Consider the following 25,564-nt stretch of genomic DNA (forward strand, 5'->3'; position numbering starts at 1 on the left):
GGAAACAGTACTGAGATGTAAGAGGTTAAACTTCTCAGCCAGTCTCAGTGCATGCTTTATGGAATGCTATGTGGAATGTTAATCACAGAGAAGCCTCTTGATCAGCCTCTGTCTCTTAGACAGAAAAAAGATTGTAATTTGTAAGAGTTTCCCAATTCTTTAATTCTGAAAGCACACCCCAGCCTCATGACGGATACTTGTGTTAGTATCAATATCTATTTGTTGCTGTTTTGGCACCCTATGTGTCTTTCTATCACTGTGGCCAAGAGCTCTAGCTCTGCATCATCCAGTCCTCTCACTGTTATTGCAGTATTGCTCCTTTTTGGAGTCTGAGATCCAGCTCCAGGGAGAGAATGACAAGGGGTGATGTGGCTGTACTATGGCAGTGATATAATGTCAAATATGTGAAATACCAAGAACAGCAAAATTCTTAGGTATTGATACTGTGCTAAAATGTTGTATTTGCAACAGCAGTTATGCTTTATCCTGTCCTGTGTGTGTGTGCTGCAAGACCTGATCTGGTTCTCAGCAGTGCCATCTGGATCTTAAGCTTCTGCCTTCACTTCTTAGAATCATAGAATCATTACAGTTGAAAAAGACCACTAAGATCACCTAGTCCAACCATCAACTCATCCCCATTAACCATGTCCCTCAGTGCCACATCCACACAATTCTTGAACACTTCCAGGGACAGTGACTCCACCACCTCCCTGAGAAGCCTGTGCCAGTGCTTCACTGATCGTTCTGAAAAGTTTTTCCTAATATCCAACCTGAACCTCTCCTGATGCAACTTAAAGCCATTACCTCTCATCCTGTCACTGTTACCTGGGAGAAGAGGCCAAGCCCTACCTCACTGCAACTTCCTTTCAGGTAATAGTAGAGATAAGTATCATCTAGACTAAACAATCTCAGGAATTCTTCCCCAGTGTTAGATTTGTTAGTACTGAAGCAGAGGAGTTGAAGGGTGGCTACATTTCCCGCCTTTGCATCATTTATCCAGCAAAATTTTGGACCATTCTGGAGCTGGTATGTATGAGAGAGAGGGAAGTGGACTATTAGCTATTGATAAGGAGTAAGTGGTGAGATGGTGCCTGTAGCCTGCAACTTTCACTGTAGAGTCAAGCCTCAAGGACACATCCCTGTCCTTATAGAGATCTGATCCACTGGAAATCGGTGTGGATGCTGCAGTGTCAGTGAAGAAGGAGGCTCTGCTTGGTCTTTCTCCTTCGTAGAATCATAAAATCACCATGGTTGGAAAAGACTTCCAAGATACATCCAATCCTACCATCCACCAGCCACGAATATTTCCTCACTAAGCCATGTCCCTTAGCACAACATCTAAACATTTCTTGAGCACCTCCAGGGATGGTGATTCTACCAGCTCCCTGAGCAGCCCATTCCAGCCTGACACCTTGATACTGATATTTATTTTTTTATTTATGCATAAGGAAAGACTGATCCATCCTCAGAATGTACATTTGTGGACATATGGGAAAGGAAAGTGACACCTGCCCCCAGATAAATAATAGGGAGTAAACAGTGGCTAGCTGAGAGATGAGGGTGGTAATGTGGCTGAGATGTGCGTAGGCAAATGACATGATGGTGTCTGTGCTGAGCCCTATGAAACCAGCTGTCTTCCACTTGAGTCTGGGGAGCCATCTCTTCAGAGGCTTCTCTGTCTGTTCAGCTCCTGGGAATAAGCTTGCTATTTTCCCGGCTGGACTGAGATGTTTATTCATTAGATTTTCATTAAGAAAGTCAGATCTCGTACTGCTTAATCAGTGTTGGTTGCTGAGTAGTATTAATTGATAAGTCAATACCTGTTAGTGTGATAAGCCAGCAGAAATCTTCTCTGATAGCAGCCTTGAGATCATATATCATCTGTAAATTATTAATAAATACTATTGAACTTGTCCCAGCTGATCAAATATTTGTCTTTGCTCAAGAGCAACATTTTTTTTCTTTTTCATTTTCTTTTTTCTTTCTTTCTTTTTTTTTTTTTTTTTTCCTCTTTGCATGGTAAACTGTGTTTGTTTAGGGATTTTTTTTGTCCTCCTAGAACCGATCTGCTCTTGAAAGTTGCTTGGAGATATGGGCCATGTTTGTGCACCACGACTGTTTTCTGTATTCTGTTCTCCTTGGCTTCCTTAAATATTTGTGAGAGTAGTCAAGGCTGCTGAGCCAGCTGGATGTTTTTATAATCTAGTTTTCTTGATAGGAAAGTATGGAAATACCAGTATCATTGATGGTTTTCTCTACTCATCAGCAATTATGTGAAAATTTATCTTAAGTTCATGAAGCTGGAAGTAAAAGCAAGATAATATGATCTTTTAATGAAAACACCTCCTACTTTATTCATTTATTTATTTATTTTCCAGAAAACGCTTAAGTCCTTTAAAAACAGGTGTACATCATCTCCTTTTAGACACTGGGAAATGAAGAGCTTAATTTATTTAACCAACATTGCTTCTGGGAGCAAGAAATGGATCTCCTAGTCCCAGGCTAATAGTTTGCCATCAGGATGTTCTGCAGCGCCCTTAGTAGCTCTCATTGATACTCTTTCTATCTAGGACTGCTATATAAAGTGTTTTCATCACTGTCATTTCATTCAGTCTTGCCATGCTAGCTTTGGCCATCTGTTTTTCCTGCCAGTGCTTTTGGCATTTCTTCCATGGCTGACTTATACTTAGAACAATCTCCTTTGACTCTTCATTTCCCTCCTCCTTCTCAAAAACTGAGACATCTAGACATCATCTACTAAGACATCAATAGGAAACTGATTGCCTTCCAGTGGTAACAAGACAGGGAGCCAGAATGGGTAAGGAAATTATACTGTGTGAGTGTGGTTTCTAGCCTACTGTGTACTCAGCATAATTCAGCACATCCTCTCATGAAAGAAGACCACGCTGCCTGTCAAAATATGTTGCTTGCTATCACACTGGAAATTCAGCCACATGTGACCAAAATAACAACCTCAGATTATACAAATCTCAGTTTCTTCATGCTGAAGTGTAAGGTAGTGGTGATCCTAAAAAGTGGAGATGTTGCAAGTTGCATTCCCTTTGTCTTGTACACACTTTGTAGTTCCCTTAATTCCCAGAATGGCTTGACACACTTGCTGGAGGGCCTGACTGATATTTTCTCTGCATTTGTGAGGATTTATGTTATCAGAACTAAAATGAGATGTTCTCTCCTGTATTCCCATTGCTCCCTCTCTTGGTGTCTCAGCTTGAAGAGAAGCAAAATGAAGAAAAAAATATACAAAGAAAAATTTTAAGGAATGAAGCTAGTTTCTAGGTCATTTTTTACTTTGTTTCTTTTTCTTATCTTTCAGGTCTCTCAGCTGCCAAGCTATTGACTGAGTCAGGCTTGAATGTTGTGTTGCTAGAAGCCAATGACAGGGTTGGTGGAAGAACCTTCACTGTAAAGGTAATTGTCTCCAAACCCACTTATACAATATATGCACACACTTAGTTTGCATAAGTATGATATATATGGATTTACATTGTGCACACACTATATAAATATTATGAATAAATGTATTTATGCATATATTTGTACTTATTTAACTTACCTGCTAGAGGACACCCTTGTGAGAAAATTGCCAGTGTGGTAGCAGAAGGGAAGTTTCCTGATACCACACAGACAAGAGTAGGAAAAGACTGGTGGAATGATGGGGGAAGAATGTTTCCACGTTATCTGCAGGCACTGGGGTCATTAATCTTTTCCTCTGGGAAGGAGAAAATGATTACCTAAGTTTTAAAGTTATTTCCTATGGAGCGACTCAGGAGAAATCTCTATTTAAAAACACCCAAAAAGGTCAATTGCATGATGAAAATCTTTGAGTTGAACTTTTAACAAATGCTGTGAAGAATTATACAGATTACAGGAATGGCAAAAGTTGCTGGAGACCAGTGTTTTTCACTCCTTTACCACATGCCCCGTCTCGACCCAGGAGTACCCCATGCACTCTGCTCATCAAAAAACCTTACCTGTGCTGTTCTCTTTTATACTCTGTATTGAGCTAGTTTCTGCTGAGATGCCCAACCAAATAAGAACTGTGCAGACCTCTCTGACTCCATCTTCTATATTAAGGTCTTTGTTTTCATGCTTGTTGTGAGACCTGCTCCTTTACAGCTTTAAGCTGCTTATGAAATCCACACATGAGATTCTTAATAGTTGCCACTCCTAAACTTAACCAAGAGAAATAGAGTTTTCTGTGGGGAGAGGAATCTTCACTAGAATGCTTGAACAATTCATCTAGATTTCTCTTTTAATCTATGTGGTGTTTGCAAAAGTCACATCTCTTTTTTATAATCTTCTTTTTTTTTTTTTTTTTTTTTTTTTTTTTAATGTGTGTGTGATATACTAGAATAAACAAGTTAAATATGTGGACCTTGGAGGAGCGTATGTGGGACCAACACAGAATCGCCTTCTACGGTTATCTAAAGAGTTAGGAATAGAGACATATAAAGTGAATGAAGTTGAGCACCTGATACATCATGTCAAGGTAAGATGCTCTCATGTTTATTGCTGTAAACAGACAAGTTCAAGTATGCATCCTGTGATTTTCTTGAAGAAAAATAAGTATGCTGGTAGAGAAGGACTCATAGAAATTACTATATGCATGCATATCTAAATGTGTACCCTTGTAGATGCATCCTTGCAACTGGTGCTTTGGTTCAAGTCTGAGCTCGTAGTTAAAAGTTCCCAAAAATTTCACTGTTTCCAAGTAGTACAACTGCATCTGTTCTATATGTGCCAATAAGGTTCCTAAATTCTTTCCTTCTTTCTTGATACTGCTTGATACTATTCTACATAAGTGTTGTACTTTCATAGAACAACATTCTGTGTTCGTTCTGAGGAAATTAACATTGAGATTCACTATATTCTTATGAAAAGACATGCAGTGACTGGCAAAATATTTGTTGGATGATAGTTGGTGTCCGGTCAAGGGTTAAAGAAAATGCTGATGTGCTTAAGCTGACAGCAATAGAGAAAAAAATATTCTGTCATATGTTTTGAAGTATCTTTCCCATTCAATTGTTATGAAAAAGAATTGTGTTCTCAAAGCAGTTTCCTATGATGACTGTCAACAATTAGTCCTGCTGTGGTAGAATTGATGAGTACGTCCACACTGTTTTGCTAAATGTGCCTCTAGCATCATCCTCAAAGACAATTAGTCCTGCTTCTTCACACTGTTTTGCTTTCAGGGTCTTCTCGGTTGTAGTTGGAAGTCACACTGTGAAGGGAAAGTTGATGGTGGAAGACAGTTGACGTGGCTGATCTGCATGGTAAACTGTCAGGATAACCTTGCTCTCCTAGCATGGTAGCATTCCAAAATAGTCAGAAGTCACTGAAACATACTTGGTATTGGCAAAGCTGGAGCTGATGTGGGGACCTCATCTGTCAGCAGCCAGCACAAGGTTGGCTGCTTGTTTTATTGGCAAGACCCCATTTTCTTTTCAGATCTCTTGGAGCTGACTTGTTGGGAAGGATGCTGGCTGGTTGAAATGACCTTTTGTTTTCCAACAGACCTCTAGAGTGAGGGAAACTTCTACAGAATAGAAGTTTGGGCTCTTTCCAAAGACAATCTGTTTTTGACCACAAGTGTCAAGTAACACATGGATTGCTAGAGGTAGGTTGGGTTGCAAACAGCCTTTTGCCATCATCTATGGACATTTTTAAGCACAGAGCGGAGAGTGCTCTTAGGCTGATTGCTCTCAGCCTTCCTCCCTATCAAGCACTGACAGAACTTGCTGGTGTTCAGGAGTGTGTCCCAGACTGGCAGTAAAGGATGTGCCTTGGCTCTGTCTGGGTATAGGAAGGGCCTCACAATGTGGCAGTAATGCTCTTCTCAAACTGAGGGCTAAGCCAGCAGAGTCTGTCCAGGCATTAAGACTCAAGTCAAGGGAACTTATGAAGCAGTACAGCTTGTGTCCAGAGATCCAGAGTTGAGAGAAGCTACTCTTCTCCAGAAGGCATTTAAACCATCTAAGTCTGGGGGCTTGACACTTTGGCTAAGGACTGCATCTGTGAATTATGGGTACAAACAGAGCCTGGGAAGTCTGTGAGAAGTCTGATGAGAGTGCTGTGACCTGATGATAGATGCTGGTAGGATGCAAGTGGTGTCCTTAGATATACTGGGGGGATGTGGCAAATGTGGTAGTTTTATACTTGCAAGCATGGTGGTCCGAAAGTTGGCACGTATGTGTGAGATTGGCACCATGCCTTGCACAGACCTGTGGAAAAAGAGACCCTGGAATTAGCAGGATCCTTCAAGATTCCAGTGTGTCACGGTTTTATCATCTTGCTTAGAACCATATCCAGTCCTGTGAGTTAATGAAAATCATCTGAGGAGAGATTGCATGTCTTGGTGGTGGCTGCTTGTGGGAGAGCTCCTGAAGGGAGATAGAGTAGAAGCGGCCAGGGAGAGAACTGTGTGCCAGGACTCCCTGGAAGCCAAGCAAGGCTTAACGAGAGAAAATATCACACAGACAGTAGCTCCTCCTTGTAATTACCTAATTTCATTCATTTTTAATCTTTTATTTCTTTTTTACTGCTGTGCTTATTAGTATAATAGAATATTATACTATGACACAGAATATGAACGTTATATAGTAAACATGTACATCATAGCATGTACAAATGGATACACTGATCTTTGAAGTTTTGCATTTTGTGTGACTGTAATACAGTCCTTGCAGATCTCTCACTTTAGCCATGTGGCTGCACTCGCTTTCCCTGCAAATGGACAATGCTTTTGTTTGCTCCATAAAATCCAAGCTATGCTCTCAAGTCATATACCTTGTAAAATAGACTCCAAAATATACAAAGTTCTGTGTGAATTTAAATTCACATGCTGACCCAAGCTTCTAATAACCTAATGAAGTTCTGGACCACAACATTCTCTCTGAATCCAGAGAGGCAATGAAACCTAAAGGTTTTAATTTTTGTCTAACTGCACTATCAGGCATCAGAGTGCATCTTGGAAAATCAGCTGCTGTTTTTACAAGTACCCAGAGGCAAAATCAAGCCTTTCATAGTTAATTAAATTCATTTTAGAGGCTTTTTAATACGAGTAATATATGCAGCTTCTTTGTACTACAAAATGAAAAGAATGCATTTTGTTGATCTCTGGGTGTGTCTCTGCTAATTAAGCTTTACCAGCTTGATTGGATTGTGTGTTTTCTTCCCCTTTAATCTTTTTTAATGCCAGGTTCTACTGCGAGTGTATTTTTGAACTCACTTATATTGTGTTTGATATCTTCACAGAAACTCAAAATTATATTTCTTACCCTACATTTTTTTTATATCCCTCCACTTGTTAAACAACCTCTTTTATGGTTTTTGAAAGGAGATTGGTGTGCTCTTTTCATTTGTGTAAGTGCTGTTTCATCTGTCTCAGTGAGAGAATTAGTAGAGCTCTGCAAGCTGTATTTGGTAGGCAAATTGCTATCTGAACACCGTTGCTTTTCAGTAGCATAACCAAAGTTAGGTTCTTAAATCCAGATCTAAGAAACAAAAGTATCTGAGAAATCAGTATTTCCTAACAGTGGTCCCTTTGGACTGGTAAGCAGATAGTAAATACTTCTTAAAATCAGGTAATTTTTCCTTACCTACTCCAGGGAATTTTGAGGGCCCTATCTTAGATAGATACATCTGCAGCCAAACAAGCCAAACCATATACAGCCCTCATAATGTTTACCTTTGCTATGTAAAGACTCTCTGGAAAGAGATGTTGAAGTACGACAATATTTCAGATGGTTGTGTGGGATTAATTGTGAACAGATTTGCTTGGCTAATCCAAATTGTGTTTAACTTTTGTGCAGTCCCAGTAGCCATGCAAACATCTTGCCTTTTAAATCATGAATCCCTGCTAAGTAAGGTAACTACAGTTTTGGTTTGGTCTGCTACCCTAACTCTGTGTAATTAAGCATTTATTTGTATGTCTGGTTTGACAAATCAGTCTTTTTATAACTTGATTCCTTTATATGCGGTAAGGATGATCTGCCTTTTGTCCTACCATGATGCAAACTGAGCACACTCTGATGCCATTTTCACAGTTTTATCTTTCTCCAGTTCTTTCCCCCATCTCATTGGAGAGGAATACTTGACTGAATAGCTGTGTGGTGCCAAGTTGTTACCAAGTTAAACCACAGGACTATCCTGCAGGGCATTGCTGGGATGAACATTTAATCTTATACACACAATACTTTTACCTAGGACCACATATCTACTCTAATGTTAGCAGGCTACATGCTGACCTACAGTGAATCTGCAGAAGTTTTTTTTTACGACCCTCCTGGGTGTCATTCATTTTCAGCACTATTGTGTTTATTAAAATGCAGTTTGCTGTGGTCTTGTTCATGAATAAAAATGTGATGGTCCTGTTCTATTAGGCTATAACTGGCAGCAGGAAGAGTGATTGCTTATAGAATATATATTGCTTATAATTGGGGAATTTACTGGTGTTTCTTCTGTGCTATCACTGATGCGTACACTAAAGCAACATGATTTATTTAAGCTTTTGACCTCTTCTTTGCAAATCTAAGGGCAGTATCTCCTGGCATAGTGTATAATATGTAGTGTAACAGCTTTAATGGATTTTGAATGACTACATAAAAGCACATTCATTTCTCTTTTGTTTATCTTAATTGGAGTGCGTCCAGAGAAGGAAAGTCTGTGTGGCTATTAGCTACCAAAAAATTTAAGTGAGGCAGAATGGCTTCATATCTTTATTTTTCTCTTTTCTCTGACAGTTTTTAAGTAAGAACTTAGGAAACTGGTGGGAATTATCTGAATCTTGAAGAAGCTGGGGATCTGGCACCTTGTAAAAGAATTCAAAGACAGTGAAATTACTACAGCGCCTTGGTAGTTTCATATGTTCTTGCTCAAATGCAGGTCTGCCTTGATTAAACTGTATCCTAGATATAGGGATGCAAGCATGTCACAAAATGCCATGTCATTATTCACCCTGACTGAGAGCCTCAGGGGAGACTCTGAGGACTGAACAGGCTGAGGTAGGTGAGAGCATCTGCCAAACCCACAAGGGATGTCCTCCATGCTGTGAATGAAAAGCAGCCACTGGCAGGAGTAGAGGGAAGGCTGTTCTTTTCAAACCTAACCTGTAAATAATGGACGTTTTCCCTTTTTTTTTTTTTTTTTTTGTGCCAGTCACTTGGCAGCAATTGCAACAAGTTTGATTGTAATTAGATCTTTTTGAAAATAAAATAAAAAAAATAATATTTGCATTACAGCAGTCTAAAAGGGTCAAAATAATATACTGCAAGTCTGCAAAGTGATCTCTGCCAAAGGGGACTATAAAAAGGAGTCTCACAAGAGATGTTTATTGATCAGGAAAATTGGCTGGAAGGCTGACAGCTGTGTCCTGATGGCAGCACCAGGATGAAAGCAGTAAGGAAAGTGAACTGGAAATAAAGTATGCATTTCTTAATTAAAACTGAATGCAAAGAAAATTCCTCAGCCTCAGCCCTCCCAGTCCACAGGGTCTGTTTCCTAGAAGATAAGAAAAAGGAGCTGTACTCTCACCTAGCTTATTTAATTCAGGCTGCTGGGAGAAAAGCTTCAATTGCATTTGGTTACAAGAACTGATTTTTGCTTCCCTTGGGAAGCTGTTTAAGGCCTATGGAAATGCAGAATTAAGTGCATACTGGAAGAGCTATCTCAGCCTACTGTGTTTCACATCTGTAAAATTTTACATAAGATTTCAGTTTTTAGGTAAAAAATGTAAAAATTTCAAGTATCTCAGAAACAAAACCAGTGATGCTAATGTTGTCATCTGCTTTAAACGGTGTTCTCATTTTGAGAAGGTAAGGATGCCCTGGTGCTCAGGGGTTGACTTTGTGTTGTTTTTTTTCCTGTGGGTAGAGAGTTGGGTTTAATAGTTAACTCGATAATGACACTGTTTTTCTGTTTTTATTCATTTTTCCCACTTGTCAGCTTCTGGGAGGGAAAAGCCACTTGGAGCCCCAGTTTCAGGTGATATTTAGAACTGCAGTCCCTTGAACTCTTTGCTTCATAAGATACCTGTACACCGTAAAGGTGTTCCTTAATATCTCTAAATAAAAAATCTGGTTTTAGTCGGAAGGAGACTTAGTCAACTCTTTTCTCAACTGCTTGGGTCAAGAAGTTATATTCACTTTTAAATTCATAGAGGAACCTCAAGCTTCTTTAAATACTTTAGTGTTATATTTTGTCTCATTCTGCTTTTTTTCAGCTAAGACATGTATCTCAGCTTTTGTGTGACTGATGTAGCGGTGGAGTGGAGATGAACTTTACATCTATAACACACTGGAAACAAATTGTTCCCACTTAGCTTTTTTTTCTTTTTCAAGATGCATGTTTCAGGCCAGTGTGTATGAAGCACAAAATGCTTCAGCATCCAAAGCTTTTGATCCCAAACTGAGTACTGAAATATGACTAGAAGGTATTTTGGCATATCATAAATACTGTTGGTTTGCATCATTAGTTACCTAGATTTTCTTTCACAGCATTTGTATTTTCTAATCTTTGTATTGTTTTATGACAACTGTCAGCACAGTAACCAGTTGAACTTACAAGCAAGACAGGTTCTCAAGAAAAGACTTTACTGTCTCAATTCTCTCTGTATGCTTACTTAGCTTTCTCAGCTGCTAGACATATCATTTTGTCTAACTAGTTGCCATGTTTTCCTGAAAACTATGATTACATGGAATGCTGAATACCAAAGGCACATATTATTAGATGTCATAGATAAAATGAAAACGAGGTGGACAGTTTTCCACAGTATAGCAAGTGAGAAGATGAATATGAGAGGCAGGTACTGAGTTCCAGCTTGATGCAACTTCTTGCTATTTCTCATTTTCCTCAAGAATTTGTATCTTAGAATCATACAATCATTATGGTTGGAAAAGACCTTCAAGGTCACCTAGTCCAAGCACCAGCCTATCACACCCTGTCCACTGCCCACGTCCCTCAGTGCCACATCCACATGGCTCTTGAATACCTCCAGGGATGGTGACTGTACCACCTCCCTGGGCAGCCTGTGCCACTGCATCACTGCTCTTCCTGAGAAGAAACTTTCCCCTAATATCCAGCCTCGACTTCCCTTGGCATAACTGGGGGCCATTACCTCTTGCCCTATTGCTGTTAGCTGGGAAAAGGGGCTGTTTTGGTGCTTCATACAAATGAGGTTTCTGGGATTTTAAATTGAGTACAAGGTGAGTGATGTACCCATGCTTGCAGATCAGCAGAGGGCACTGTATGCCCGCAAAGCAATGTAACTGTGAATTAAGATGCAGAGTGGCATCCTGGTGAAGTTAGAAGCTGCTACTCTGTGGTTTGGAGGGCTTAGCTGAGGAAATATCTGTGCTTATTCATGGATGCAGAGATTGCATCACAGGGTCTTGTTTCTTACAATGAAAGCTGACTGTATTTGAAAGATGCTTCTACCAGCTATAAAACCCATACAAGGAGCCGTAGGTTGTGATATTGAACACCGCTGAGGCTCCCCTAAGCACGTAACATTGAGAGGAGCACGAAGGGGTGTGAATTGTGCCTGCAAAAGCAGTCAGTCTTCTGATATCCCAATGTGCAGTGAGATATGGGTGACACTTACTGGCAAAGCATTGTCTCTTTTTCCCTAACCATTCCCTCACTGCCACTCTTCCAAGGGAAAGTGTGTGGGACCCCTGAGGCCTCCCTCATGACATGACATTCTTCAAAACATGAATGAAAAAATATGTTGGGAATTGTAATAGTTCTATTGTTTTAAGTTAGACTCCTTGTTTCCCTGATTGTTTATTGCTGAGACAACTGAGTTCCTTCATTCAATTTACTCTCTCTAGTTTCAACTTCTCCAGTATCCTTTAGCTCATGCTGCAGCAACAGTCTTTTCAAGCAGCAAGTGACCTGTACAATAGCAGGTAGTCCTCCAGCTGTCAATGCTGATGTTGGAAGCATTGCAAGTGGCATTATGAATCAGTTTCTAAGGACCATACATGCTCTCTATTAAATACAATTGAGTGCACTCCTGCTCTTCCTCCCTTGAAAAAAAATAAAAATAAAAATGAAGAAAAAATAGGTAAGAAATACTTCTGAGCATTATTACAATTGTGATGTAAAAATATTGTATTGAATGATCAGAAGGGGTGGTTATTATTGCAGTATACTGCTCTGATTTAGGTATTAAAAACATTTGAAAAGTAAATGCTTTGTGCATTTTCAGGCATACTTTTATCTACATTTCTTGTTTTTCTTTGGAGATTATGCAGCACCAGTAAGTATGGCTTAAATATAAAAATGCTTGTTGTATTTGCAAAAGGACAAATTCCTCCATAGAACCAAACTGTATTAGTTTTTTTGAAAATACTCAGAGCTGTAAGTAATTTTTCTGTAGTGCTGCTATTTTTGTTTCTGTATAGATCCTGATCTTGCAGTCTCCTTGCAAACAGAATTCTGACATACAGCACCTGGAATTTTGTCTGTATAGGAAATAAGAATCAAACCTTAGATAATGCCTTAGGACCCAATAAATAAAGCTTTTACAGTAGACTCCCTCTCTTTTGTGATTTTTTTTATTTTTCCAGGTTGGGATTTGTTTTTGTGCTTTATGAGACTTGTCACCCCAGATTTCTACACAAGAAGTATAGCCAACTTTTCCCTTTCTACAGCTCAAATGCAGTGAAATAGAAGAATACTAAAACAAAGATATGTTTTATGTGTCTCTTAGCCGTGCACTCATGAAGAAACACCATAGGGAATTTGTAAGACTTGAATTAACTCAGAGGGGATAACTCAGTTAGGATTGCCTGTGGCAGGGCAGGAAGCTCAGAACAAAATCAATAATTGGAATAACCCATTCTGATGCTGTCCTGGTTTTCTCAAGCATAGCGGTATACATATTTCATAAGTTTCAATCTGGGAAATGGTAGGAACTAAAAACCAGATGGATACACTCTTTTTTTTTTTTTTTTTTTTTAAACACTTATAAGAAGTATCCCACCTCCAGTGCTCAGAACAAAGCACAGCACAGCTGACTGCTGGCTGCTGTTTAATTTTTATGTGCACCAAAAAGCTAAAAGGTAATTAGCAACAGGGTTCAGATTTTACAAGCTGGGACAGGAGATTACTTACTCAGTGACCTATTGCTCTTCCCTTATGATGCCTCTTGGCGATAGACCATGAGAGTGCGGCCCAGTTCAAATTAAGTTCACATTCAGAGATCTTGTAATGGTGTCAAAGTGTCCATTTCAGAACAAAGTGAAGGATAAACTCACTACTATTCACGGTCTTTATCTACGGGAATATATCTTCCATTATTGTGGAGTAGTGTATTTTTATATGACCAAATACGAAAACTGTAGAGATGCACTTTCATTCCTCTTTGAATGAAAACATCTTACCTGACGTTTTCTGTGGTGTTTCTGAATGCATTCTGTAATGTTCATTCTTAGACTGAAAGTGAGATGTTTTGTACCTTTGTATTTCTTCCTCATGTCTGAGAATCACCTCCAACTGCAACAAAACTGCTGATGGAAAACTTTTTTTATACTGACATTTTGGCATGTTACAAACCATAGTCTCTCTTCAAAAGCCTTGCAAAACGCTGTTGCTGTTTTGCAGTTACTTCGTCACACGCCACTGTAACAAAGAATGAATTTCTTTCTTCTTACTCCTTGCTTTCTTCCTGACTTTCCTTATCTTGGTGTTTCTTAGAAGGATTCCATTAGAGTCTCACAAAGGCTCAGTGAAAAACTAATTTCTTCTTCTTCTAATCTGTATTGGGGCTTTTTGTAGTTTTGTTTGTTGGTTGGTTTTTGTTTGTTTTAACAGATTTCTAATTTGCTTTTACTCTTATCCCTGGGTTTTCAAAATTTCTACTTTCTAAGCTTCTTCCTCCTTGAATTAGAAGCCCTCAGAGTTATAAGCCAGCAGTTTCCAAGGTTTTATCTGATTTTGTTATTTCTAGACCAAGTTCTTTTAGTCTCTCAAGATCCCTTTCTGCTCTTCTACTGTCTCTTTTGGTGTTTGCAATACCTGTGGTTTTGAATGACTGCCTTCTTTCAGGTAAAGAGGCTAAATCAAACCTAGCTTGACCCTTCTTCATGCTTGTGGTTATTGGGTGCTATCATCAATGAGATACAGCCTTGTCTTTTCATTTCTACCTTGTTCTAAATATTTGATGATGATGCAGCGTTTCTCTTGAAGACCAAATAAATCTTTTTTTAGTGATCAGTTGATGTGGCACTGTATCAAGTATCTCTTAGAAGTTGGTACTTCTGCCAGTTGACAATCATATAAATGCAGTCACCTTAAATATGTAATAAGTTTCGAAATATCAACTGAGGCACATAATACGATCTTTATTATTCATTTGTTCATTAGAGTCCAGATATGTTATGAAGAAATGAGTAACCATATAACGCTAATGAGCAATTCTTTGTGACTTTTTGAAACTATTATGTTGCCATACCTATAGTCAGCCAGGGAAATCCCTCATAAATGAAGTAGCTCTACCAATTACCTGTCATATTCTGCCCTTAATTATGTTGGACCTTCTGAATTCATAGAAGGGGCTAAATTTATAAAATCTAACTATCAAGTGTGTAATTGTGGAACTGGGACTTTGGTATTGGCCATGCTATCACTCTCCAGAATGTATATATTACCAGACGTGTAGTTGTTGAATGAGAGGAATGGTGGTTTTGCTATTAAATGCTACGTTTTCTACCAGCTAAAATCAGTTTATTCCAGGAACGTCTCTGAGCTATGATTTTAGTGCTTGATAGAGCTCATCACAGCTGCTTTGGTCTGATTTTGAAAGAAAAAAAAATATTAAATGCAATTACCAATTCAGCCTTTTCATGAGCACTTAGGAAAATATGCAACATGTGTTTCTTGTTTTCAGAAACAGCCAGTTTCTCATCTCAGTTGAGCAATACTGTTCTGTCTCATTTTTGGACTGACCTTAGTGCCTCAGTGCTTAAATTTGTGTGTTCTTTTCATGAACATTCAACCATTTAGTGTGGTTTCCTGCAGATAGAAGCTGTGATTATGATTTAATTTTAGTTTTTATGAGCTTATTGTTTGTTTGTTTGTTTTTATCATCTTGTAGGGTAAATCTTACCCCTTTAAAGGTGCATTCCCTCCTCTGTGGAATCCATTGGCCTACCTGGACTACAACAACCTGTGGAGGACAATGGATGAAATGGGAAAGGAGGTATGTCATGAGGGATCAGAGGGGTAAAGTGAAAATTGAACCAGGATGCAGATAGGCAAAGCTGCTCTAGCTTGGATGTGTGTAGTGCTGGCAGGAGCAGCATTATTTTGGTATGTGTATTTTGCTCCACACTGGTAGTCAGAAAACACACGTAAATGGCATCCTGGCAAATTCATTCTGAAAGCTGTGCTGCTGAGCCTGTCTACAGTCATACCTTTGCGGTTTTTTATATGCAGGCATCCATGTTTATGCTTGTGATTTAGCATTTTGACTGAGGAATAAGCATTTTAAGAGACTTGTTGACCTGTAACATATATCCTTCTCCAAACTCAAGTTCAACCCAACCACTTTAGCTTGTTACCAGTAGTTCACAATTTCCATTTAGTTACACAGTTTTGAAAAGACATGACTGTAACTTGTGTAGATGAACAAGAGACACACAGAATAAACCAGAGTCATCCCTCAGTACTATGCTTTATGTTCTAGCTCTTAACTCTAAAATTAGTCTTTGTTGTTAAATCTTACAAGAATACATTAAAAAATACTACCCTCAAGGCATCTTCTATTAAGTTCATGATAATACCTGTCAGGAATTTGCAAGCTGAGTAATCATATAAGGATGAGATTATATTGGTGATGTTGCAAATATTAGCAATAAAGCTGAAGTTCTGTTCCATACCTCCTGTCTTACATATTTCTCTTTCATGCAGTCATTCAGCTTATAATGTTAATTCTTTCCTTTTTTTTGCCTAAACTTTTAATTCTAACCCAAAATGGTCAGTATTTCTTCTGAAAATAACTCATTCAGAATGAATTATTGAAAATGAATATTAAAACACTACATATAAGTTATTATGAAAATAGACCTAAACAAAGCTCCAGATTTCCTTATTTTAACCTGAAAGCAATGAGTTCACTTTTTTTTGTCTTTTTCTTCTGACATTCATTCATTTGCTGATGAACCCTGTTTTATGTTACCTTAGATTCCCAACGAAGCCCCATGGAAGGCTCCACATGCAGAAGAATGGGACAGAATGACTATGCAAGATTTCATAGATAAAATTTGCTGGACAAAGTAAGAAACTCTTCAGTATGGAAGTAGTTTTAAAAACTTATGTTTATATACTGTAGAGATACAAATAGGCACTACTACTTTTCAGATACAATTGCCACTTTAATACAGCCTTTTTAAGGAAATAAGAGAAGAAAATATTTTTATGATAGACTGCAACACCTATCAGCATAGACAGCATATTTCCATAGCTTTTTAGGCCGATATAAAGGTATAAGGAAAGTGGATTTTGTGTAAGGGATTACCTCTGAACGCATGGGTAGTACTTTCATCTGATATATGTCAAAATGTGTTTGACTATTCTTGAAAAATGCTCTGGCTACAGCAGGTTTCTGAATCACACCTTTGATGGAAGAGCCTACCTTTATTCTGTACTGGACCAGCAGATTTTACCAAAGTACTGTAAGAATAACGTTTGTCTTGGAATGGCACTAAATCAGTCTAACACCCATCACTCTGTTGTTTAACCACTGCACTATATACCACCCAGGGAAAAACTGAGAATGAGTGCTTCCTTTTTTTTTATGTATACATCAAAATAATTTTTCTTTGCTTGCCATTCAAGAGCAGTTTCATTGTTTTTCTTCACACTGAAACAAAAATACATTAATTCTTCCTTGCTGGAAAGGAGATTGATTTCAACAGCAACAGCTTCAGAATTACTAAGCACCCCACACTCTGCTGCAGGGAGTCTGAACAACCTAGTGAAAAAGCCTGACACTGCCAGTGGTATCTGGGGAGCATTTTTATGGTTTCAGCCAGCCCTCAGAGGTTAACTTGATCTTGTAAATCAACAACAGACTGTAGTCCATAACTTTCAGTGTTCTGGTCATTTCGTTTTCATTTGCAACAAGAGTTATAATTGTGCATGCATGTATGGAAAGCCTTTCTCATTTGTGCCACCATCCATATTTGGTTAAGCAAAATAGAAATACATGCTGTTCATCCTGCTGGCCACCTTAACCTCTTTTTTGATAAGGAATTACTCAAGTTATCAGAACACCACAAGCTGGTAGTCAATATCTGGTAGCTCTACAATCATAATTTTTCAAACCCTGTGATGGAATAAGTCTTGACATTTTACTTCAGTATTGGCATGACTGACAGGCTCCCTTAATTCCAAGATGCTTTTCAGATTTTATTTGTGCATCTCAGCTTGATTTGCCCAGATTTGGATAACATGCTTTAGAAACTTCCCACTCTGAAAGGTAGTGATCCAGAAGGGTAACCTTCTACTATTTCCTCTCATCCAACAGACCATACAGATTTGCTTTCGGCTGGTCTCATATGCTGGAAGTGCCCTGTGTGCTCTTGGCTGAAATCATACTGCCATTTCTAGGTAAAACACCAGAGGAAACTGGGGAACTGAAATACTGAAAAGCAATGGGAAAAGGCAGCAGAAATTATGAGGATTTAACTACTGCCTAATAGCTTCTGCCTATGAGATATTAGTAAACACATACACTAATTCTCCCATTAAACAAAACATCTTTCAGAGCTGATCATATTTTACAGTATGTGTTTACACAGATGAAAATGATAAATATTTTCATTATTATTTTTTAGCAGTCAATAATGAAGCCAGAATACACTCATTTCAGAAAGTGGGTTAGCTTTTCACTTCAGCAGGGCTGTGTGCATTTTTAGCAGGGATAGGAGACTTGTTCTTCTACGTAGAACTGCAACTGAGTTTGGAATAGTATGTTTGAATTATGCATTTCTGTTGTTTGTTTTTATTTTTTATTGTTTTGGAAGTTAGAAGGCTGAAAAAGGTTCAACTGAAAGTGGATTCGTTGCTGGCTTTGGTGATCACTGATTATCTGGTGCTTAGCATGTGAAGTGCATTTAGACACCCAGTCAGTTTTGTTCCTGGTGCAGTTAAGCTAAGGGTCTTGTGGTCCTGTTTTAAATGTCATTTTAAAATCTTTCTCTGAATGAGGATAGATGTATTTAGTTTTAGCAGGAGGAATGAGCCTTAATTGACTGTCTTAGAGCATGCCAAAATGTTGTAGGATTTTATACAGTAATCCCCATTTTGTGCAGCCATTTCACTTATTCCAGTAATGAAAGTTACCAGCAACAGGACATAAAGCAGCAATCCTTCAGCCGCAGACCACTTTTCCACTTCTGTGTTCATCACCGCTGGGTACCAGACCACTATTTGAAATACTGAACTGCACAACCAAAACTCTCTTTTATTTTTTCTGGCAGACATTTGCCTGAGTCTATATATACTGAGGCTTCTTTTATGGCTTCCTCCTTATATTTCTTTCCTTGGTGTGTTCCTGCTGCAGCAGCTTCCCCAAGCACAGCTGAAGAGAACAGTGTGGGGGAGTGCTGACTAACTAGAGACCTTAGATAATTAACATCCAAGATACCTAACCTTTTTAAATGGCAAATGTTGAATAATCCGTATGCTGTGTGCTTGAGGGACAGGCATTCCACAAGTGCAAACAGACAGCAGCTGTTTGATATAAGCCAGGAACTGAGAGGACACAATGGCTTTGCTGTCCAGTGAAGACAGGAAAGCTTTCTTCCCATAATCCCAAGTCTGGGATGGCAAGCTGATTTTGTATTATTAGCCTAAAGTGCCGTTAGCTTTCCTAATTACGTTATGTTTCCTAATTTTGCTGGAATACAGCAGTATTTGATTAATGTTTTTTTACAGGATTCCATACACCCAATTGCTATTGTTTCCTCTTTCAACTGAAATCAAGGAATTCTTTGCCTTCAGCTCCAGTGGAAGAAGTTGACAAAGTCATTATCTCCCCAACTAATGAGCAAGATCAACATCTTCAGTTTTTAAAGCAATGTACTTTCTTGTCTTTGCTGCAGGGCTGCCAAGAGTTTTGCAACTCTGTTTGTAAATGTGGATGTCACTTCTGAACCCCATGAGGTGTCCGCCCTCTGGTTTTTGTGGTATGTGAAGCAGTGTGGGGGGACAGCCAGGATTTTCTCAACAACCAATGGAGGGCAGGTACTGTGAACCATCACCTTCTGCAGCTGTTGATGGACCTTCCTTTAAGTTCCATTCTTCTGCTTATGTATAGTTAAGTTCGGGGGCAAGACAATACACCCCTGACTTTGACCAATAGCACAATAGCAACAGCACTAGTTGCATGCATTTACACAGTAATCAGAGTCTTGCAAAACTTGTGTTGAAGGCTGTGTGCTGAAGTCATTGACCTAGGGATCAGTACATTTATAGCAGTCCCTGACTCCATCTCTTTTTTTTTTTTGGGCTCTGGTCAGAACACATTGTTTATTTAGTTTAAAATGTCGTGGGGATGAAGCAAGCCTTACCACTTCAGAACTACTTCATGAGGATGGGAATGCTTACTGCAGGAGTGTGTAGAGTACTCCAAATGGATACTGAAATTGTAGCCAAGAGCTCAGTTCCTGAAAACACAAGCTTTCAAGGATTAAGGCTGTAAAGATTTCAAAATCAGTCTGATGAAAATGAACACATATTCTGAAGTATAGTGTTGCTCTAAAATTACTGTAAACTGTTACATCGGTGCTACTTCTGCATTTCAAGAAAGTGAAGATTCTATTAAAGGTCTTGTACCTTAAAACTGCTAATTTTTACTTAGTATGTTAGAAACAACTGTATTTTTAGAAAAGTTACTTAGTCATAAATAAATACCTAAAGATAAAAATACAAAGAATTCATTACAGCACATTAAAATACATTGGTAGATATGCACAGATTGTAGATACAACAGTAATTGTAGATAATTTGATTATAAATACTTACCATAAAATATTATTTGTATTCTCCAGTGTGTTTGAGGTGTGTTTTTTTGTTTTTTTTTAAGTTAAGTTAGATTACATACTGCAGGATACATTTTTGGTGTGAGCTATTTCATTACTTTTACTTTGTTATTAGGTAAATCAGGGTTCCTACTTCTCTTGCACAGACTTAAGCAGTGAAGAGACTGAACTCAGAGAGAGATTTAAAAATTTTAGTCCTTATAGGAAATGTTGCTTATTTACACATATCTGTGGAATCCATTTGGAGACTGCATGAGAGTAAGTTTTTCTCATGACATTACTGATACTTCTAATTTTGGCTGGTAGTCAAACATGGGAGGTGCAGAAGTTCACTGAAAGGGAAAGTAATGTGGAGACATTTTCCAAGTGAAACTGCTACACTTACTTAAAAAGGTTTGGTAACAACAGAAGAATAGAGTTTGCTTTGAATCCCAAGGTAAAGACTTGTCATGATACATACAGTCTTTACAGGCACTGCTCTGCTGATTTCTCTTTGCTGTGTTGTTTTCTGTGTTTCAGGAGAGGAAGTTTGTTGGAGGCTCTGGACAGATCAGTGAGAAAATAATGGAACGCTTGGGAGGCCGAGTGAAGCTGAAGAAACCAGTAATCCGCATTGACCAGTCGGGAGAAAATGTTGTAGTGGAAACCTTGGATCATGAATTATATGAGGTGATGAAACCTCTTACATCTAAGCAACCATTTTTGTTTGGACAACTAGAAAATTTTAGTTTTCCTTTGTGATTCCTCCAAAATCCTGTAAAACAAAACAAAACAAAACAAAACAAAAACAAGACTGAAATGATTATGACAGGAAGTCATATTTTCTGGTTGTCCCTGAATAATCGTAATCACTGACAGAGCTTTAAAGTGGTATCTAAAAAGAAAAGTTTATATTGAAATTCCTTCCTCACAAGCATCTCTTCTTTGTGTTCTGTTACCTTCACAATTAACAGGCAGTGGTAGAGTGAACACAGCAATGTAGCTTGGTAATAAACTCCCTATGAATGCATTTCCGTCTTGGCTTCGAAGTTGTAAGAAAAGAGACCAGATGGGAAGACCAACAAACTCTTGTAATGTAGAAAATCTCTCCACTAGATTTTTTCAGGAGCTGGGAAAAGAGCAGCTGCCCATCATTGGAACAGATGGCTGTTTATATAATGCTTGTTTGTTGTTTTAGCAACCAGGATTTTGTGAGGGTTCGATTTCACAATTCTTATGCTAAATGCCAAAATTGCTTTTGAAAGATAAACCGTGCAACCTCTCTAGAAGTCTGCTGAGATCATTAGAGCAATATTTAAGATGAAGCAGTGGAGAATGTATTGGGCTTATGTATAATTTCTTTTCCAGGGCAAATATGTGATCAGTGCCATTCCTCCAGTTCTTGGTTTGAAGATTCATTTCAACCCACCTTTGCCCCCAATGAGAAACCAGCTCATCAACCGAATCCCAATGGGTTCAGTCATCAAGTGCATTGTGTACTATAAGGAAACCTTCTGGAGGAAGAAGGGTATAATGTTTTAACTAAAGGGAATAGTAGTAATAGTTGTGACAAAGAGAGGGAAAAGGTACATGGTAGCAGAGTAGGCTTTGAGTTTAGTGAATTATGGGTCTTAGGAAATTTCATACACTTCTATACCATTTTTGCCTTTCCCTGCTTGAGAAATTTGAGGAAAAGAGGTTCAGAAAAGAGAGTAGGTGGGAGAAGAAAAAGAAGAGTAGGTGTGAGGGGGAAAGCAAAGTGCACTCTTGCCTGTTGCTTAGTACTTTGGTTGTTCTTTGTTGTCCTCTCTTTTTTTCCTTCAGATTTATGAGATTCACAGTTGTGAGATGAGTCTCTCCCACTTGTATGACAATCTAAAGGTACAAGTGATATATGTTGGAGAGCGGTCTTACCTCATCAATTATCAGCCTGCAAAACCTCTGCCTTCTGGATGCACTGGGCAACATTCACTTAGAGTATCTTCCCACAGACATCCCTACCTGCTCCCTTTATGTTCTGATTCCTCAGATTTCTTTTACGGCTTACTCTCAGACAAACTGTTCTGTAAGAAGCACTCATTTATCTTCAGTGGTTATGAGTCTCCATTTGTACTTGTCTAGAAATGTCACACACCCTTCATCTCTGTGAATGATTTTAACAGTTCTGGATTTTGACATATTTTGGCCATTAGGTTTTGGAATGGATTAGCAAGAGATGACTCAATTTCCTGGTAGAATCCATAGTTTTCATACTCTTTTTCTTCTGATTATTCTTTTGAGAACACCTGCATTTTCAAAGCAGTGTACAAAGATCTTCTTCCAGGTCTGGCATAAATGTCACATATAGAAACAATTGTGCTAGGGGCATTTGAATACCCTCAGTATTTGAGAACAATCTGTTTCTCTGAAATTTCTGTGCAACCTTACTAACTGGATTGCAGAATAATTTATTTTTATAACATGAATTCAAGAGTAGAAGATTGTTTTATTGGCTTTTTTTTCAATGACACTTCCAAAAATTGTTAATTGTTGGCATATCCCTTTTAGATAGTATCTAGCACTTCCATGAGTCATTGTGATCTGCCTTGCAGGTCAGCAAGGGGTGTGTGCTGGTTTTAGTCACTGCATGTTTTGTGTTGTTGTTTGTTTTTCTTTCTCCTTTCCCTCATTTTCATATATCCTTGTATTAGAATGGAAGAATCAGAGAACTGTATGGTTTGGGAGGGAACTCTGGACGTCAGTTAGTCTGAATTTAGATCAGGTTGTTTAGGGCTTTTTCTAGATGAATTTTGAGTATTTCCCAGCATCTCATAAGCTCACTGCTGTGTTCAAATGCATGGGTCCTATCTTCTTTTCCCCCTTGTGCTTACAGGGTATTGTGGTACCATGATGATTGAAGATGAGGATGCAGCAATTAGTTTAACACTTGACGATACTAAACCTGATGGCAGCTTTCCTGCTATAATAGGGTAAGAGACAGAAAAGATGTCCACTTCATGCCTTTTTATTTTGTCTTAGAAACAACAACTGAAATATATAATCTCCTGCTTTTGAATGCTTTGATAAAATAGGCTCCTTGATCTCTGTGGGTTTTTTCCAACTATGGATATCCTAGGATTCTGTGATAATTAAAGGACTGGATCTCAGTATATGGTGAATATTTTCTGTGAGTCTTACTTTCAGTAAAATTCTCATTGGGATTTATTAGCAAATTTTAAAATAGGAAATACTGTTTCTTTTCTTTTTGTGCCTGTCATATTTTGCCTTGTCATGTCGCAATGTATAAAAGTGAAGCAGAAAGAAAGGAGGAAGAACAAAGGGAATGAATGCACTAATTCAATGTTTTCTCCAAATGTTTTGCTCCCCCCAAACTTGCAGCTCTTTAAATGGAAATTTGTTCTCTAACACTGTGTTATTTTGATTTTAAATCGGGCAGATCAATCTTAAAGAGTTACTGATTTCCCGATCAATCTCAGATTTCCGCTGTTGTTATTATACACTGCATGCACTGCTGTATAAAATTTAGGCTACTGGGAAACAGCTCACACAGATATTACAACCTCTGAGTTCCATCCATAGTGAGTAAAGCACAAATCATTATATGAGGTGAAACGGATATTTTGGATAGCGGCCCAAAAGCTAATATTACTGATCACATCATCTCATCCAAAAGTTTGGGTATTTTCAGTAATGCAGGAAACGTAATGACATAATGGAAACAAATTGTTTTTTGGTCTGCCTTTTTTTACAGTTTCATTCTTGCTCGAAAGTGCAGAAGACTGACCAATCTCACAAAAGAAGAAAGGTGAGTGCAAGTGTTGGAAATTTGATTGGGTTCAGAGTCCAACTTTTGTCATAAACAACCAGAGCAAGAAGTTGTTCCCAGATTGGAAGGAGGCCGTGTAACCTTGTGGCAATAGGCAGAAGTGTCACTTTAGAGAAGAATTTCTCTTATTTGTTTTTTTGAGGGAATTCTGTGGGGCCCTCATCTGAAGTGGTATCTGATGTGGCAACCAATCTCTTCTGTTTGGAAACACCCTGGAACTGGTTCTCAGCCTCCAGCAGGACTGCTCTGGTTGCATGTCCCCAGCAGAAGAACTGCTGTAAGCTGCTGGCTATGAAGTAGTGCATATATCCTGCTGTGCTTACTGGGAAGGATCTAGGGCAGCTTCATCCTCCACTGCTGCCCGTCTAGCTTCCTGCAATTGCTCTGAGCTCTTTCAAAGCTTGTCAGAAGGGATAGGTCTGTCCACTGTGCTTGATTTTGCTCGTCATTCTGGTGGGTTCTTTCAGCATCTGTTGCTGAACCCTGATGATTCTGTATCTGCTGTGAACAAGACCTTAGGATCATGAAGAGGTCAAAAAGCTGCCTCTACTTCTCCTCCCACAGCTGCAGGCAAAAATGCCCTTCAGGCACAGATGAAGGTCTTTTTTACTGTCTTGAAAACAAATGTGTTCATACAGAACTGCTCTTTTGTCTATTATGAAAATAGAATTTACAGAATAATGAACTTTTTTTTTTTTTTTTTTTTTTTTTTTTTTCCATTAAACTGATTCACAGGATCCGATTAAATTAAAAGCTACGTGTAGACTGTGGAAATGAGCTTTATTTTGACACAGTGAAAATGTATTTGTATTTTAAGCATGCCACAAGGAATACCATATCCAAATAAGCAAATATTTTTAGGGTAATGGCTAGCCTAACTAGAGGAGATGTAGTCATGTTAAATTGGCTTCGCAGGTAGTCTGTGGATAATGAGTCTAGCTGGGGCTGTTAGTATCCCAGTCTTTTGAAGTGACAGCCTGGAACCACAGGCTCCCTTCATCTTGGCAGCAATGGACTCAGGCTTTGGAGGATAGAAGTAGCGTAGTTATTCTGAAATCCAGCATGCCCAGCGTTTTCAGTCATCATAAACGTCAAATGACATCTTACACTGTGTCAGCCTATGAGATATTACTGAGCACTTGCAATACCTGAGAACAAGTTCTATTTCTGTGAACAGCTATTCTAGTGATGTATAAGACACAACCGAAGAAAGGAATTTGTTTCAGTTAAGAATGGTCATGAAACGTGTGTAGGTTGGTAGATACACACTGGTGCAGGAACCAAGGGTGCCTCTCTGACCCCTGTGGTCCTGGTCACAGCAGTCCAGGCAGGAGCCTCCTGGGACTGCAGCTTCTCCCCTGCACATCAGGGCAAGTCTTCTTCCACTGGAAACCAAGGTCCAGGAGAAGGCAAAGTGCAAATGGTTTTTGTTATTTAGATAGAGTTTATGATGTTTTGGTGCATAAGTCTTATGGAGAGCAGCTGAAGGAACTGGGATTGTTCAGTCTGGAGAAGATGAGGCTCAGGGGAGATTTTATCGCTGAAGCACTTGAAAGAAGGTTATAGTGAAGTAGGGGTCAGTCTCTTTTCCCAAGTAACAGCAATATGATGAGAGGTCAAGGCCTTAATTTGCCCCAGGGGAGATTCAGGTTGGATATTAGGAAAAAATTCTCTAGAAGAGTGGTGAGGC

The 25,564-nt window shown here is 38.7% G+C and overlaps 1 protein-coding gene across 1 annotated transcript in view; it reads left to right on the forward strand.

Annotated features, from left to right (window-relative positions):
* Positions 1–25,564, forward strand: part of LOC107324272 (amine oxidase [flavin-containing] B) — a 48,037-nt gene that overhangs the window by 11,668 nt on the left and 10,805 nt on the right. Inside the window, exons 2-10 of the mRNA XM_015884159.2 lie at positions 3,335–3,429; positions 4,373–4,510; positions 15,119–15,223; positions 16,207–16,298; positions 19,131–19,272; positions 20,589–20,738; positions 21,417–21,576; positions 22,921–23,017; positions 23,800–23,853. Coding sequence (XP_015739645.1) covers positions 3,335–3,429; positions 4,373–4,510; positions 15,119–15,223; positions 16,207–16,298; positions 19,131–19,272; positions 20,589–20,738; positions 21,417–21,576; positions 22,921–23,017; positions 23,800–23,853 — 1,033 coding nt within the window. The remainder of the gene's footprint in view (positions 1–3,334; positions 3,430–4,372; positions 4,511–15,118; positions 15,224–16,206; positions 16,299–19,130; positions 19,273–20,588; positions 20,739–21,416; positions 21,577–22,920; positions 23,018–23,799; positions 23,854–25,564) is intronic.

The sequence above is a fragment of the Coturnix japonica genome, chromosome 1, assembly GCF_001577835.2.
Source record: "Coturnix japonica isolate 7356 chromosome 1, Coturnix japonica 2.1, whole genome shotgun sequence".
Classification (NCBI taxonomy): domain Eukaryota; kingdom Metazoa; phylum Chordata; class Aves; order Galliformes; family Phasianidae; genus Coturnix; species Coturnix japonica.